The sequence below is a fragment of the Falco biarmicus genome, chromosome 13 (genome assembly GCF_023638135.1).
Source record: "Falco biarmicus isolate bFalBia1 chromosome 13, bFalBia1.pri, whole genome shotgun sequence".
In the NCBI taxonomy this organism is placed as follows: Eukaryota; Metazoa; Chordata; class Aves; order Falconiformes; family Falconidae; genus Falco; species Falco biarmicus.
In genome coordinates this window covers 14723621-14741419 of record NC_079300.1, presented here as the reverse complement: position 1 = coordinate 14741419, position 17799 = coordinate 14723621, and the positions used below count along the sequence as shown (strand labels likewise).

Genomic DNA, 17799 nt, shown 5'->3' with positions numbered 1-17799 from the left:
CTTCCAAGCCTGTTTATTTTCTGAAAATTACATTATGAGAAGATCAAAGTTAATGAAAGTATAAATTAGTTGCTTATTTTTAATACAGATTTTAGAAGAAGCAACTGAAGAAGAAACAGCCCTTCATAATCGAATTATGCCGACAGTGGTTCGACCTTCAAAACAACTTCTCCCAGAATCTAAGCAAGCAACAAATCAAGAAATGGTATAAAAATTCAAACCAATTATTTGAGTTAAAGTAGTCCTTCGTGTTAAACACACACATTTTGCCGTATGCTGTGGTTCTAGCTGATATAATTCAAACAGGATCAAACCTGTGTGGTTTGTGATGGCAAAGAGGGAAAACATGTTTAAACTGTTGTTGAAGGTAGTGATTCAGTATATGCCACTTTAAAGGTGAGCAGACTGATTGTCAGCTTTACCCTTATGGACTGGTTATGAAGTGCTGTAATGCTTTTTGAGCTTACACATTTTAATATTACCCAATTGTCATTACCCGATTCTTACTGTGGTAATGAAGTGCTTAGGTGTGCTAATGTCACTGCATGGCATGGAATTCTTGCCACCATTGTACCTTAGAGATGTGTGCTTTAAGTGCCAAGTTAAAACCAAAATGTACTTGGCAGATTTAACATTTTCTTCTGTCTGCATTTTGAAGCATTTTTTAATACTTCAGGAGGGAATATTTAAGCATGTGACTGTAAAACCAGACTATCCAGATCAGTGTAGTGGGAGGGTATAGCAAGCTTGTTCCTCTGTATGTCTCTTATTCTGTAGTAGATAGAAGTGTCTTTTTTTGTTCAGAACTCCATGTAATGCACAGCAGTAATTACTGTGTAGTTAGCTTGACACGTGAACATTCTCGAAACTTATTACATGACTTTTTAAAAAATACGTACTTAATAATCATGGCCTTATTCTCAAATACCATAGCACTTTAATCATTTACATAGCTAAACAGACACAGGTTGGACTGAAAGGTCTTGCAAATTCTAATCGAGGAATCAAGCTCTGAAGTTCTACTGTCTCTCACTGAAAGTAAAGGATACTAAACAGATGCAGTATATTTGTATTCAGCTTTTATGAAATCCATTGCAAATACAATGTGAATTTATATTGAGTGCTGTGTAGATTAATTTACTGATTTATGTTTAAATAGTTTGTAGCTGAAAAATACTTAAAAATGAATATTTACAGTAAATGTATTTTTTTTTTCTTTTTTTTAGGAGCTGTTTGAGCTTCCGGTATGTATGCTTTTTCAATTAAGCATGTACCTGTTTTCTTAGAATGTATATAGGTGTAACCCTTTTCTTCCTTCCTGTATGACACAGACCAGTTATGAAATTGGAATTGTGCGCCAGTTTCCATTTTCTTCAGTTCTGCAACGTATGTGTGTAATAGCGAGAGTTCTAGGGGAGAAGAGAATGGATGCTTATATGAAAGGTGCCCCTGAAGTGATTGCCAGCTTGTGTAAGCAGGAAACAGGTAAAGGAGCAAACTATTCTTATTTATTGTGTAGCTCACCTGTAATCTGAATAATTTTAATAACTCTAAACTTGACCTCTTTAAAGTTCCTGTTGACTTTGAGTGTGTCCTGGAAGAATACACTAAGCAGGGCTTCCGAGTTATCGCTCTTGCTCACAGAAAACTGGAGTCTAAGCTTACATGGCACAAAGTCCAGACTATTAATAGGTAAGAGTGACTTCACTTTTTTAATGAGTAACAAGCTTTAAAAGGAGCATGCTTTCAATTAATTATGCAATGTTTATTTTTGTTTTAATCAGTTACTACTCTTCTTTAGCTTTCTTCTCTCTTGACATATGTAGTTCTGTGCATTCTTTATTTGTACCCTGGACAATACAAAGAAATGTAAGATACAGAAGTTTTTCTGCAATAATGTGAATTATGAGGAACATCTTTAAGCTTGAAATGAACTACAATATTAATTTCTTATGGTGTTTATTTTATGCTAATGTGGCAGGAAACCTCATTTGATTTCTTTGGTATTTGAACATACTTCTATCATCTGTGTCTATTAAAGATATTAGCCCACAGTGGAAAGTCTCCTGTGCATGTTTGATATAGTTTCTTCATCTGCTATAGATAGCATGTCCATTTTCTCATTGCAAAGCTTGTCAGAAAGGTTTGGAAGGCAGAAAGGTTTCTTCCTTTAAAGAGTAGTATTTCCTGTTAATTGTTTTTCAGCTGGTCCTAGTTTTATAGATAATGCTATCTTTTCCATTGTGTTTGAAAGTGTAGCATCGCTATGAAAATGCCAGTTTTGACTCTTCTTTTGTATCAGCTCTGTGTACAAGATGAACTTTTTGCAAAGCAGTACAAAGAGTAATGGGTTTTCCAATTTCAAGTGTAAAAATCTACAGTAGCAGTAAAATACTCAAGACCTGTAAATACGCTGACTTTCATGTAAACCAAAATTAATTAGTTGCTTTATTTAATTGGCTAATGTCTGTTAATCTTGCTAGCCTTGGTTAACACAACTTGGTACTTGTATGTTAAGTATTAGCTAATTTGGAAACTGAAGATGTGCATTCTGAACAAATCTTAAAATTTGGCTGTGAATGCAGTTAGCTTTAGAGCATATTTTCCTAGCTGTAAGCTTTTTGAGAATGTGATTTCTTTTAGAAAGCGTTCTTGTGGAAAAAACTAAAAATTGTGCTTGAGCGGAAACATTTTGTTATACTGGTGTTCAATTAAAAGAAGGGAAATAAGTATAAATTATTATATATAATCTTGGGTCCTTTTTTATAAAGCAAATCCTTTACTTTTTGTGGTTAAAAATAAACATCTCCCTTTGATAAACAGAAAATCAGGCTTTTTAAGCTACATCTAATAATTCTAATTCTTCCAGTGTTCTCTTCCTTGCCTCCTTTTCTACAGAGATGCTATTGAAAGCAACATGGATTTTATGGGGTTAATTATAATGCAAAACAAGCTGAAGCAAGAAACCCCTGCTGTACTTGAAGATTTGCATAAAGCCAACATTCGCACCGTCATGGTTACAGGTTGGCATCTAAACATTCATACTCAAAAAAATAAAAATCCATCTCTTTTTGGTCTTTAATTACAGTGTATGAAGTCAATTTTTAGTGTCAGTAGGCTGGGATTACACTGTATTTATAGCGAGAGGGAAGTTTAGAAACTATTGTGAGAATATGCAGACACCAATCTCTTTCTTCTTGGATAAAAGTTGGTTTGGTAAGTCAGAGATCAGAAACCAGTATAGGGCTTAACTCTACTTCATAGCTTCCTCTCCCCGATTCCATGCACAGGTTACTTTATACTGAATTGAAGGCTGAAAAACCTAAGAGGTCTTCCAGGTCAAACTAGATCAAGGTCCTGGTCTAATATTATGCCTGATCCTGCTTTGAGCAGGAGATTGGACTAGGTGACCTCCTGAGGGTCCCTACCATTTTGAATTATAAGTAATTTTTTATTTTTTTTTTTTTAGGGGAGGGTGGTAAGAATGGCTTAGCTAGCCTGCTTACAGGGACGTATCTATGCTCAGTGTTTTCCATGCAATATGTGTGCTTGCTTTTTAAATCAGTTATTGCAACTTTGGAATAATGTTTTGATAGGTTTGCAATACAACTTAGTGTTTGCATGTTCTGTGACCATGTTTAAAAAGCGGTATTATAAATGGCTGCATGTTTTCTGCCTGATTTTCAATATATACTAAGATCTGGTCAATAAGAATCTAGATCTTTATGGCTGGAAGAAGCATATGGAGTTTCTAGTGATGTTAGTGCCGAGGAGGTGTTTAATGGGCTAGGCTTTGAATTTTGTCTGTAGGCTTGGCTTGCCCCAAGGTTGTTACTGGTATGTTAGGCAGTCCTAGTTTCAAACTGGCTTTGTTGGTTTTGTCTTACATGGAGTATCAGTATACACTATTGATCCTTTTCTAACTGAAACCTTTTTAAATGCAATTGTTTAACAGGGGATAACATGTTAACTGCTATCTCTGTGGCCAGAGACTGTGGAATGATTCTACCTCAGGATAAGGTCATTATTGCTGAAGCACTACCTCCAAAGGATGGACAGGCTGCCAGGATCAACTGGCATTATGCAGATACCCTTGCAAAATGCACTAGTTCATCACCAGCCATAAACTCAGAGGTAATACAAACATTATTATGTTCTTAAAGTGTAAGCAGTTAGTTTTACTGTTGAGTTTCTTTCTTTTTATCTTATTCCATTAAATAGAAAATCTGCTGTTAAATGTCAAATCAGAATTGATGTACTTGTTAACTTTCAGATCTTAAAACACCAGAGTAGTAAAACAGCTGGGGGAGATAGTCTTTCAACTGTGATACAACATTTGACATGTTAGTGGTGCAGGAGGCAGGGTTTTTTCCCCCACATTTCAATCTCTTAAGACTGCTCTAGCTGCTTGCAGTTGAAACATTAAACTGTATTTTCTTAATAGTAAGTGTTTTCATTGTATGAGGTTTTTTTCAAGTAACATTCTTAGAAACCTCCTCTACTGTGAGATCTGTGGGATTACTCCTCTGAGTATTAGCTTGAAATTACAAGGTATCTGTGTAAATACATTACAGCTAGAGTGTTAAACTGCTTTTGATAGGATATTCCAGTTAAATTGGTCCATGAAAGCCTTGAGGATCTCCAGATGACCAAATACCATTTTGCAATGAATGGAAAGTCATTTGCAGTGATTCTGGAGCATTTTCAGGACCTGGTACCCAAGGTGAGCATTTTACTTGAGTATGGGCACTTTTGATGGTGAACAGACTTTGCCCTGTGAGCATTAAGAGATCTTCTGTCTTCCAGCTTGTGTTACATGGCACTGTGTTTGCTCGCATGGCGCCTGATCAGAAAACTCAGTTGGTGGAAGCTTTACAAAATGTAGAGTAAGTATTTGCTTAAGCATAGAAAGCCGGGAGGGTTGACTGAGTGGTGCAATAGGAAGAAAAAATTGTGTATGCTGTTAGCTGTTTTACCAGATGAAAAGGCTGGGCTAATGTAACATCCCCGAGTTGGTAAATCAGCCTGTTAGCTGAGCAGGAATGAGAGTAGTACCATCTGCTGGCTAGTTGTAAAAGTTTCAGACTTTTCATGAAGTTATAAATAATGAATAACTAAACTGACTAACATGTTTTATAAATCTGGTTGCTTGGCTTAATAAACAAATGCACCAAATGTCTTTTGTGTATTACAGAAGTACTATTAACTGGGTGACTTCTGTTCATACGTGGTCAGTATACTACTGTATGGTGTCAGGCCTTGTAGCTATGCAAGACAGACAAAAGTCTGTCTGCCTAAAGCAAAGACGCTTTAGACCATCTTGGAATGATAGAGGGCTGATAAACATGATTGGTTTGGCTGACCTGGCCAAGTCATGTTACTTTTCTGTCCACTTCCTTGTATGTATAGTGGCAACAGTAATTGCTTTTAGCATTAACAGTCACTCATTACTATGCAAACCCTGAATAAGTCAAATAATGTAGAAGTATTTAATGAAATAAGCTAAACAGACTATGGTTAGGGAATGGTTCAGAATGCTGACATCTGTTTGGTTTTTATAGTTACTATGTGGGCATGTGTGGAGATGGAGCAAATGACTGTGGCGTAAGTATATTTTTATTTTCCATACAAAACTGTTCAGTTATGTTTTACAGCTGAAAGCAGGTTTTAAAATGCGCTCTTTCTATTTCAACATTAACTGGCAGGCACTGAAGAGGGCACATGGTGGTATATCTTTGTCTGAACTTGAGGCTTCTGTGGCATCACCGTTCACTTCCAGGACACCTAGTATTTCCTGTGTGCCAAAGCTGATCAGGTAATGCCACTCACTGTGAACTTAACTGCATCTGTGTAACTCCTTTTGCCTACCCTATACTAGTATATGTTTGATGCTGTAGGAGGCCAGTTTGAACTAAAGAACAAGCCGTACATTTTTAGTAGTTCTGCTTCTTTAATGAAGGTACTTTGAGCAAAGTCTTGCCATAGAATGATGTAGTATTTTGTTACAAACCCTTTTGTCCATGTAAAGTTAATTTTTTTAGAGTGTGAGCAAGCTTCTACATGTTCATATTTAATTTGATGTCTTTGTGACTCTACTAGTTTCCATAAAGGCTGTGTGTAATTGGAAGCAGTAAAACTCTCCAGATAACTGCTCAGCAGCGTACAGAGTAGAAAACAAATTTTCTAAATAGGGTTTGACCAATTTTTGCTTATAGAATTGGAAGTTGGGTAGTAATTTTGGATAAAGGTCAGCCAGAGAAGAATCTAGTTAAGTCTGTGTGGAACTAATGAGGTAATGCGTAATTGGAAACATTTCTGAAGTCAGCAGCTCTGTGGCTGACTGCATGTTTGTTCAGTCTGTGTAGTAAACTAGTGCTTCATCGATGCTTTTTCAAGCAGACCTGCATTTTAAAACCTTCCTTGGAAAACCACATAAAGTCCAAAGAACACTGAAGTCTGGTGGCAGCTCAGTTCAGAAGGCATGCTCACGACTCTGATGTACTTGACAGTGTACCGTTGCAACCCCTTTCTCTCTGTATTTCTTCAGCCTAATGTCCCTCGAAGGCTTTGGTGATGTGTTTAATTGCAGCTAACATTTTGCTAAGCAGAATTTAACTGCTTGCACAGGAAGCTTTCCAGTTACATGCTTGCATTTGTTTTAACAGGGAAGGCCGTGCTGCTTTAATAACTTCCTTCTGTGTATTTAAGTTCATGGCATTATACAGCATTATCCAGTACATCAGTGTTACTCTGCTATATTCTGTAAGTATCCTGAGATTTGAAAATGGATAGATATTGAATATAAATTGTTCCAAGTCTTTTTTGGGTATGCAACACCTGCATTCTAAAAAGTGTCTTTGGACTAAAAGTATTGTGAGTATTCTTTCAATTTTTTTTTTTTAATATTAACTGTATGAAAAACATGGGAGTATCGATTTTTAAAGAGGCAATAACTAATGCCTATGGATAGAAAGTCTCTACAGTGTGAAGTCCAAAAAAGCATATCAATGGAACAGAAATACAGTTTTCAATTGTTTAAAAAACATCAGCATTTAAAAATAGCCTAACTGTATTTAAAGGGCAATGCATTCCTTTTATGTAAGGATTGAAAGAGAGCAGCTTGCAAGTACTGAGTTAGGAGGGAGAAAAAAAAAAGAAAGCCAAGTGAGGTGTTTCCTATTAATATGATTGGATTTGCAATATGGCATGTGGTAGAAATCCTGTCTTTTTTAATTTGCATTCAGAGTTAATCATGGAAAGTACTAAAGGACCTTGGCATTTCTGTATGACTACATAGTAAAGCTATGGTGTTTAGAGAACTGTGGGCCTAAGCTATTATTTCATTGGTTTGTAAGATTCAGTAATGTAAGTTTGATTACAAACAAATTTCAATTACAAATAGCTTATGCATCTTGAAACTGAAGTGGTTTCATACCTTGATACTTCAGGAATTGGACCTGTGAATTGTAGAGTAGTCAAGACCCCTGCAGATAAAGGAACACAGTTTGCCAAGAGACTGTCTTGTTTACAGGGTGATAATTAAAGAATTAATGCCATAGGAGTGTCACTGTAAGACGTTTCTTGGTATGAAGAGATTACCAATGTTTCAAGTGTGTTTTTTGTCTAGATCCTGAGCAATTTGGGAGATTTCCAGTTTCTCTTCATTGATTTGGCAATCATTTTGGTGGTTGTCTTCACTAGTAAGTATTGTGTTGAATTACTACTGCTGGCTTCTATGAAGCAGTTTTTGTTTGGTCAGTTTTTGTTTAACACCTTATTAGGTGCTCTTTGGAGTAAGCTAAGCACTGTGACATACAGTTGGGATGTTACACCTACTACAGTATATGCATTAAAAAAACCAAACACTGTGTACCGAGATAGATTCATCTGAAGCCTGTGAAATGCCCTCATACAAAAAGCAGGTTGGGGCGTGATCATAGAAAACTAGTTCTTCACGGTACAGGAAGTGGTAAATCTGTACTGACACAAGGAAACCGTTTTTGGAATCAAAACGGGAGTTGTTCCAGTATCATCTTTCTCAAGTGTTTTGATTTCTTGCATTTTTAGTTGAATTTCTGTCCAGAAAATGTTATACTCGGAAACTATTACCTAGTGAAGTACTTGATTCCACAGAATTCCATTTTCAAGTTTAGTAGAAGCTGCTGCTTTGGAGCAGTGGCAGACCAAAAGTGAGGAGACGAGCTGTAAGCCCTTGTGCCAGACAAAGGGAATTTGGCCAGACACTACTAATTCCTCAAGTCTCATGGCTTCTATTATTGTCCCCTGCTGTCCTGTGCTGCTGCTGGGGGTGACCAGCCTGTGGAAGGCACTGTGGCATTCTTCTAGTGCAGTATAATCTTTTCAAGGTGGTTTCACACTTGCAATTCTGGACTAATTTTTAAAGTGTTGTCATGAGCAAGCCATTCTAATTCTGCAGAATGTGAACAGGGTAACTCTCGAAAACCATAATGATGTAATGTGTCATTTGTTTTTCTTTCTCTTTGCAGTGAGTCTGAACCCTGCTTGGAAGGAGCTTGTTGCGCGAAGGCCTCCATCAGGTCTTATCTCAGGTCCACTTCTGTGTTCCGTTTTGTCTCAGATCGTCATCTGCCTTGCTTTCCAAACCTTTGGGTTTTTTTGGGTGAAACAGCAGTCCTGGTATGAGCCTTGGACAATGGAATCTGAGTAAGTGTTTCAGTGGCTCCATGCAGGACCCAGTAATGACTGGAAAGCTACAGACAGTAACTGCTCTCTTCTTTACTGACCCGCTTTGGGGACTTTGTAAATAAAGCTTCTGTGTGGCGGCTTGTTAGTCTACTGGGTTTTTTTGTGAAAAGCTTACTAAATACATAGGAGTTACCCAATGGCTGAAATACAAAACTGGGTCAGAGCCACACCGCAAGGTCTGAGGACTCCATAACTTTGGGACAGTTGAGATCAAAATTTGAAATTAATGGTTAAGATCTATTTTAACTCTTCTATATTGTAAAGGTTTTTTCCTGTTAGAGTTCCAGTAAGTCAAATTCATATTTCTGAAAAAGAAGAGGTGTTTTAATCCTTTTTTTAGATAGCAATGGTTTTTTACATGTGTGTCTGCGGTGATAGTTTCTAAACAATTGATGTAGTGAACTTATAAGCAGAAAGCATAAAAAGTTAAAGTTCAGAAATCACGAAAATTGCTACCTCCCTGACACAGTTTCATTCCTTACTACCTGTTTTCAAAGATAGGATTTTTTGCTACTGTAGTAATTTGTTCTGTCGCTACTTTTCTTAGTAAGTAGGCCTTGTTTGCTTCTTCTCCTTAACGCAGTGTTAAATGTTATTTTATGTTGTAGTGCATGTAATGTATTGGATGCCACAAACACCAGCTCTGCGCGCCATGGGAATGAGACTCTTCATGATGAACATTACATTAAAAATTATGAAAACACAACTTTGTTTTTTATATCCAGCTTTCAGTACCTCATAGTGGCAATTGTCTTTTCTAAAGGAAAGCCCTTTAGACAACCATGCTACAAAAACTGTGAGTCTTTTCTTACTATATACGGGTCGAAATTAGACTCTTAGTAACTGAGCCTTTGTTTATCCATGGCTCGCTTACAACTCCTTTGTCCCACTTCAGCAGTAGTAGTGTTACTAGGAGAATGTAGTATAGTTATTCTCTGGTAATCGGAGATAGAAATATGGAAGTGTTGAACTGTATGGAGATATTTGTGCTAATAGTTGCTTTGTTTGTAGAAGTATATGTATATATACATTTCAGCTCTGCAAGTGAGCCAGTGAGAAGCTAAGTCTGGCAGTCTGTCTCTGTATGGCGATCAGCACGCCTTGTATCGTCAAAATCTGCCTAGAAGGGTTTTAGAGGGAGAAAAGAGGTTATTGCAAGGGGTAACGAACCCGTGATACATGGAAAAACTGTCTAAAACTGATTGTGAGATGGTCCAATTAAAATATTTTTTTATTCTTTTACAGTTCTGTTTGTTGTATCTGTGATAGTTCTTTATGTCTTCATATTTTTCATCTTGTTGCATCCCGTTGAATCTATTGACACATTTCTTGAGGTAAGATTCAGCTGATATGCAGGTGTCTGTACTTCCTAGGATAACTGATGGGCTGCCTTTTGGGGAAGCTTGACTCCCTTTAGAGCTTTGTGGGGGGGAGGGAGAATTTTTAACTGTTGGATGTGTGTTACTTCATTTGTGTGTTGCTAATCTCTGGCAACTTTTTCTCACAGCTCGTGTGTGTGCCATATGAGTGGCGCCTAAGAATTCTCTTCATTGTTATTCTCAATGCAATTGTGTCTGTGCTGATGGAGGTAAGAAATTAAAATGGAAAAAAATGCTTGTCTGTTAAATTTTTCAGGGTACATGTTTGTCTTTTGTTTAGAAGGTATCTCTTCACAGCATGCCGGTGTAAGTGGTCGCTGTTTTCATAAGTTTGTATTCCTAAAAATGTCCTTGTAAGCTAGATTTAAGGTGTCGAGGTTTTCTGTGTTAAAAGCAGAATTTTAAAACCTTTTTCATTAATTAAAAAAGGAGGAAAACTTGAAAGACATACATTATTTCAACTATTTCATAGGACAGTACTCTCCATATTTATTTGCTTGATTTGTGTTAATTCAGTTCAGAATAACATAGCATAGTAAAGAACTATATAAAATTTTAGGGGAGCCTATCTTCATTCAGTTGCATCATATGAATAGCTTATTGTTCAGGATAATGCAGGTCTGTATAACTTGTTCATCTAATCTGATCCAAGTCCAGAAGTAGAGATGTTCTTGCAGAGATCTGCTTTTTCCAGCCCTGAGCTTATCCAAAGTCAGTCACTCTAGATATTGACCTCTTCTGCTGTAATGCCAGAGTTAATGTGGGCAGAAACATGCCCTGCTTTTCATCCAGGTACCCATATGTTGTTTCCGAGAATCAAAGTTTGACAGGTACATCCTCCAGAAGGAGTCTGGATTCAGTGTCAGTCGTTTATTCCTGTGGTTAGTTCTTCTCCCTGTGATAGTAATGCCTTATTTCCAACATGGATACGTTTGGGTTTTGGTTGCAGCCATTGGTCACTCTCTTTTCCTGCAAGATGAAAAGCCTTTCAACATTATCTAGCACTTGCACCTTATAATTATCTGCTTTTACTGTATAATGTTTTCTCCAGCTTCTAGTCAGTATTTCCATTACTATGGAAGGGATTTCTATCAAGGTAACCATCATAATGTTTACTTGGATCATACCATTTTGGCCTTTGAAGGTTACTACAGCGTTAATATTCTTCCTGGTTGATTAGTTTTTTCCCTTTTATTTGTGACTTAGTAAAAATAAAATCAGCCAAAGGTTTTTTAGATGCTTTAATCAAAATTGTCAAGACTTTGTGCTAAAAATGTTCCAAATAGAATTTGCAATATATGCTATTATGTTGCTGCTTATTGGAACATGTTTTTCAGTGTTTTGACCTGATAGGTGGTAACTTGTCTTTTCCAGAACATGGCAGTGGATGCTAATTTTTTTGGACCTTTGCCTTGTTAACAGACTTATCCTCTCTGAAAGATCCTGTGACTTTCTTACATTGTCCTGTATTTACTCTTAACTGTGCTTGTGATATTTTCTTTTTTATGCTCTTTAACTCTTTAAGAGTTTAGTAGTAAAAAAAATATGAAATATTTCTTTTTTCCCACCTTTTTTATTTGTTAAAAGTTAAATTTTATTTATACTGCTGTCCTTGCTACTGAAACAATAGTTATTCCGATACTGCAGAATTGTGGCTTTTTTGTCTTCCAGTAAATTTAAAACAAACCTTCTAGATAGAATTTTTTTTTCCGTTTAATGTTCTTATTGCCATCTGTGAGAAATCAGCTTTTTTGAAGTACTGAGATTAGTCCTTGGAATTGAGCTTCATGTTGATACATGGAGTGTAAATAGGTGGTCGTTGCAATTTTCAGTCCAGTGATAAATATTACTGAAGGAAATAAACTTACCTTCTGCTGAGAAATCACTTTGTTCTGCAGGTGATCTTTCTAACTTTTATACAATCTGGTGATGTTTCTGTTCTGGAAGTGTAAGGGCTCCAGTAGCAAGTCTGTACAGTGTGTTAATCCATGTATCAGCACGTGCCTCTCGAGGACAAATGGTTCTCCTTCAGTTGAAATGTTCGTAAGGTTCCACTCCTGGGCCTTGTTGGTTGCCACGTCAATCTGTAAACTTCTGAATTTCTACTAAGTATAACATAAGGCATGTAATTACTCCGGAGCGTTTGCTTTCATCCAGCATTTCAAATCCCACCCCACTCTTTCTCCAGTGCAGGTTTGAGTTAGCATCTTTCAACACTTTAGTCACTTAACTGTAGTGACCAAGACTGGTAGGATGACTTGTCACGTTCCATTTAAACAGACTTTCCTATTTATCTTGTTGCCCATACTTCAGTAGTGGAATAGAAGTACCTATAGAATTTAGTTTTCTTGACATTAAATTTTTGGAATGTTCTGCTTTGACTTAAAACCTATTTCTTCCGCTTTCCCCATTAAGTGAATGCTTTTAGACAGGTAAGTTGTCTTACTGCACAGCAGGTGTCCAACAGAAGCATTGTCTAGTGAGCCTCGCATCCCAAACCTTGTTTTAGAATACACACTTCACCTTTCATAACTTCAGCCTGCTTTTGTCCCAGCTTTTGAACTGTATTTGTCCAACTCCGGCAGTATTACTCTAGGCTCTCTGAAGCTTTTTCACGTGATGCCAACTCACTGGGTCCGATGTGCTGTGTGGAAATGTCAGGGTATTTTACTCTTTCACTTCCAGTATAGCTCATTGCCTTTCTGTCCTTGTGTCCCTGGGTGGATTTTCTGCTCACTACGCTTTTCACTGCAGAGTTAGCGGGGTACTACAGGTCATATTCTGAGTATCTAGGAAAACCTGCTGTTGCATTTCCTCGTTTCTTTTAACAGGGTAACTCTGTGTGTGTATCACCTAGCGTTTGTTCTGCTGGCACTAATCCCTCAGTAATCACCTCTTGAAGTATCTCATAAATATGAAATACTTGAGGAATTGGATCGATCTTCTTCTGCCACACTTGCCAGTTTGACACTTGTGTCACACTACGATCATATGTAGTTTCTTCATTGCTTCTACAGCAGGAATGGTCTCTGGCTGTGGTTGTCCCAGACGTGGTTTCTGAAATGCTGTGTAAAGCTTCTGCTTCTTCCATGTGGGTGCCAGACGAGGTTCACAAAGCACGCATATTCTTTCTACCAGATGACAGAAAACACTGCATAACAAAGGCAGATCCTAGCAGATGTTCCTCCTTGCCCCTGGTGCCCGGTATAGACATACTTAAACTGACTGGCTTCAAAAGCAGACATCTAACAAGCTGAACATTTGTTGCAAATGCTTTATAAAAGCACCGTAAAATTCTGGTATATTTTAAATAATAAGCATCATAAAGTCTGTTATAGAAGTCTGGCTAATCAGCTCCCCTATCTAGTGGCAGAGGTTAGTGAGATGTCAGAAATGGAATCTGTCCGAAGATGAGTTGTAGGCTCAAGGCCATGGAAGATACAGGTTCACACCTGTGTTGCCAGATTTGTTCAAGGCTCTTGAGTCCGCCCGCACAGCCATGTGAGAATAACCAGATGTACTGAACATACCATTCAATTTCTGCCCTCCTTTCCAAAATCTGGAACAGCTCCTACAGAATTCCTTCAGACTTCCTGCTGGTGGCTCAGCTTTGCTACCCCACTGAAGCTTTTCTGGGAATGTTGCTGGTTTAAAACAAACTATGAACAAAGCACGGCTCCAGCATGAAGTACACTATAATGTTAAAAATGGTTTGAGGGGAAACTCCTTTAAGCACTCATGTCTGCAGTGCTTCACAGGGTTTTTTTTGAGAATTGAAATGTGCTAAGAATGTGTATTATTCTTACCTGTATCAAAGGATGCAGTTTTGGTCCTTGCTGCTATTGATTTAAAGTACATGTTCATATTCTTAAATCTCATGTGAGCACTTTAAGAACGAAAACATTTATCACTTAATTACTGACAAGTAACGTAAACTCAGTTTTGCCTGGCACTGAATTAGTTATGCCTAACACACTATTTCAGGTTTTATTTGTGATGTGCACACTAACAACAAATGATCATTAGTTTCTTTAATTCTTCCCACTCACTGCAATGTCTCACAGAATGTCCTCCTTGATATGATCCTTTGGAAGGTTGTGTTCAATCGAGACAAACAAGGAGAATATCGCCTCACCATACCCCAGCCGCCTCAGGTTGGAGACTAGTATTTTGCTGTCATCATTTGAGTGCATGCAGATTAATTCAATTGTGTCTCTTTATGATCGATAAGTGTCCGTTGCTTACCTTAAGCTTAAGACTGCCTAAATTAGATGTCTGTAACTGGAATGTTAAAAGGAAAGGCTTCTGGTTTTTAGATTTTTCTCCTTGTTGATACTTAAAGAATTTAGCTGTGTATACAAGAACTGCAAAGCAAACCCAGAGGATTGCTTTTAGAACTTTTGTCACTTTATCTTCAGTTTGTATATTAGCAAGTTCTGTGTTTTCACAAGTTAGCATGCTAGGACTGGGAGCGTCTTGATTTGCTTGGAAGCTGAATTGCTGATGCTGGGTCTAATCCAGTTCTTTATTGAATTGATGTGGTTTAGAATTTTAGATCTTTCTGAGAGCAGTAATTTTATAGCACATAGAAATGAAATGAAAAAAAAAATAGCAATTGAAAGTATGTTATTACTACTTCAGATTGTTTAGGAGGCTGAAAGATTTAGCTTCTGCTTTTCAGGTGACCATGAATCTTGGTTTGGTCTGCCCCTCTGTCATTAACACGTGAAGGAAGTCTATGTGCAATCCCATAAAAACTAGCTTTTTCTTTAAGCCTCTGGGCTTATTGCATTTAGCTGGTTGTGAATTTGTTCTTGCCAGAATTGCAATGGTTTATTTCTCAGCACTAAATTTTATTAAATGTATTCAGTTCAGATTTACGTTTTTCCTTTTGAGGCTGTTGAAGAACGAATTGGTTTGTATTCACCAAAGAATGGAAATTGTCCTTAAAGGCTCTTGTTTGGTTCAGTTCATCAACTGGTAGAATTTCAGAGCGTGAAGAAAACCATAGAATATATCTCCATTAAAATGTCAGCCCTGCAGACGCTAGGTGCTGTCTGAGACATGAGAGGGATCCAGTCTTGAGAATGAGGAATGGTGTTTCTCTTCTCCAGGTAGCTGTTACGTGCATTTAGGACTGGGAGGGGAAAAGTAGGAAGGAAAGAAGAGTTAAGTTCAATAATTTGTCTGTTTTAATAACTGTTAATACCTGTAGGACTTAGGTTTCTCAGTATCAGCAAGTTAAATTCTGCCACTTTTGGCTGGCTGGTTGCCTGCAGTTAAACAATTTATTGCTTAAAAAGTGTTTTGAGCCTCTGGGAATTTGACTGCTTTTTCTAGACCAGACTTTCATTCCTCAATAGTAACATTATTTAATGGTGTCTGTTATACCTGTGCTTATTGAAGCTATTATAAAATCAGCCTGAAAGCTGTTGGTGACCTTAGGTCTTACAATAATGCAAAATACTTATTTTTTTTCTTAGTGTTTTTTAAATGTCATTGCTGCCATAGTACAGAAGAGATGACACAGCAGAAGAGTTTCTGTACTACACTTTCTAGGTCCAATGTGACAATGAGATAGTAAATTAGAAACTAGAACAATAGTTTTTCTTCTATTGTTAATTATATTAATTTTTTCTTATGGTAATCCAGTTTTCAAATCTGTTCACTTCTGCAGGAGGCTGTGAATCGCTGTGGAGTCTGTTTCCTTTCTTCCGTGTTTGGTTGTAGAGAGAAGACACCAAAAGCCAAGTATATGCATCTAGCTCAGGAACTGCTGGTTGATCCAGAATGGCCGCCGAAACCCAGAACAACAACAGAAGCGAAAGTACCAGCCCAAGAAAATGGTTCATATCAAATCATCACTGTAACGTAACAGTGGATCTTGGTGGCATGTGTCTCTAGAAGTATTCAGAAGAATGTAATTTTAAGGCTTTATTTGAAATTGCAGGATACTAAATGTCAAATTCTAATGCAGATGTTTCCAACTGTTTTGTGTCTCTGAATACGGAGTTCAGAGCCAGACATCTTATGGCTATACATTTTAAAAATGTAGGTGACCTTAGGCAGAACAAAAATGAGTGTTTCCTTCCACCTTCTTTCAGATTTCATTATTCCTAAATGAGATGTATTTGAAGGTTTAAACTGCAGGGCAGTTAAAACAGGTTCACTTAATTTGCCTGGAGTATCTTAATCATTGTTCTAACCCGCTTACCTGGGCACGTGTTCATGTAAACCCTATGATGTAATGGTTTCATGGTAGTACTAGAGGCACATAATAACTTTGTCATGCCTTTTTTTCTTTTTTTTTTTTCTTTTTTTTTTTCTTTCTCCTCCTAATATATTCACTGTTGAAAAGCTTTGTGCCTCAGAACGGTTCTAAAGTTTTGGTGTGTATACCTCTAAGTTTGTCCCTACTAGTAAGGAGTGTTTCCAGATGTAATGTTTGGAGTTTTAAGTTTAACTCTTTAGTTGGCCACAGCAGGAATTAGGAATGCGACAGAAGCAATATGCTCTGTCCTTAAGAAGAAAGCACATTGCTTTCAAGTGGGTTCTTAGCATCTTTTCTAGCTAACCCTAAGGAATGGCTTAGGTGGCCTCCAGAGGGGGAGGCATTTGGCTACACTCAAGTTTTTGGAGAAGGAAGGCTGGAGAATCTTAACACTTTCTTCTGTCTCATGTTTTATTACATTTAGCTATGCATTTCTCCACAGACCTTGCTTTTTCCAGCAGAAGGGTTGGATTATCCCTTTGTGGACCATGTTTTATTTGTAAATATCAAGACAATTTTCCTATATACCTTGAAGTAGTAAGGCCAGTTACTGCTGCAAGAGAAATATGGGGGTGGGAGGGAGGAATATTTTCACATGCCCATGCTTGGGACTGGTGCATGTTAAGACCATACGCATTTCAAAGAGTCTGCCAGTGTCTTAAGCACTATATGTAGCTGTATGAAACAAAAATAAGAGAAAATAGATGAGCTAAAAATCTGTCTTGCTACAAAACTATAAGGCTTATGTAGGTTTTATTTATTAAAAAATAATAATAATAAAAAAAAGCTTGCATCACCAATAATGCTGCTTAAGCACTTGGGGTGGCGATACGTCATTTTGCCATTAGGCGGTGTCAGAACACAGGACCACTAGAAGAACAGGTCTACAGAGATGTAGAGGTAGGCATCGTCTTTGTGCAAAGGTTAAAACTTTTTTAAACCACAAATTACTTCTCTCCAAACCATCTTCAACTTGCTAAACGTTCAGAAAAGTCTCCTTTGGTTGTCTTTGAGAAGATGATAAGATATTGACTCCTGATCAGTATGTTTTGACCAGGTGTAACTGACTGGTTCAGACACCTCCAAGCTTTGGGAAGGGATCTGGGATCTAAAGAAGTTATGATTCTGTAGAGATCCTTTGGAGAAGGAGGTCGGGTCCTTTAGAGTAGTCATGAAAGGAGGGCCCCAAACTGCCTGGCCAGCTGGGTTCATTTTGAATTGTGTGTATTCTGATGATGTAATTTGAGGTTTTGGTTGTCGCTGGGTGTTTTTGGTTTCTTTTTTTTTTTTTTTTTTTAAAAAAATATTCCTGTGGAGACAATTCCATTCCAGCATTGTTTTAATAAGGGAAACTTTTCAGGTCGAGCCTAATTCCCCTGTGTTCTGTAAGGCAGTATGGACAGTGTCCTCACTGCTCACGTT

The 17799-nt window shown here is 37.5% G+C and overlaps 1 protein-coding gene across 5 annotated transcripts in view; it reads left to right on the top strand.

The window, feature by feature from the left end:
• ATP13A3 (ATPase 13A3) overlaps nt 1-17661 on the top strand; it is a 58743-nt gene extending 41082 nt beyond the window's left edge. For 4 of the 5 annotated variants that reach the window (XM_056358283.1, XM_056358286.1, XM_056358285.1 and 1 more), the window contains 18 exons: nt 89-205; nt 1227-1244; nt 1332-1485; nt 1572-1692; nt 2899-3023; nt 3956-4134; nt 4601-4723; nt 4807-4886; nt 5562-5604; nt 5706-5815; nt 6666-6762; nt 7628-7700; nt 8508-8685; nt 9336-9523; nt 9973-10061; nt 10235-10315; nt 14171-14260; nt 15784-17661. In XM_056358283.1, the coding sequence (XP_056214258.1) occupies nt 89-205; nt 1227-1244; nt 1332-1485; nt 1572-1692; nt 2899-3023; nt 3956-4134; nt 4601-4723; nt 4807-4886; nt 5562-5604; nt 5706-5815; nt 6666-6762; nt 7628-7700; nt 8508-8685; nt 9336-9523; nt 9973-10061; nt 10235-10315; nt 14171-14260; nt 15784-15981 (2064 nt within the window). In that variant the 3' untranslated portion in view covers nt 15982-17661. The remainder of the gene's footprint in view (nt 1-88; nt 206-1226; nt 1245-1331; nt 1486-1571; nt 1693-2898; nt 3024-3955; nt 4135-4600; nt 4724-4806; nt 4887-5561; nt 5605-5705; nt 5816-6665; nt 6763-7627; nt 7701-8507; nt 8686-9335; nt 9524-9972; nt 10062-10234; nt 10316-14170; nt 14261-15783) is intronic. The other variant, XM_056358288.1, reaches the window with a different exon arrangement.
• The last annotated feature ends 138 nt before the right edge of the window (nt 17662-17799 follow it).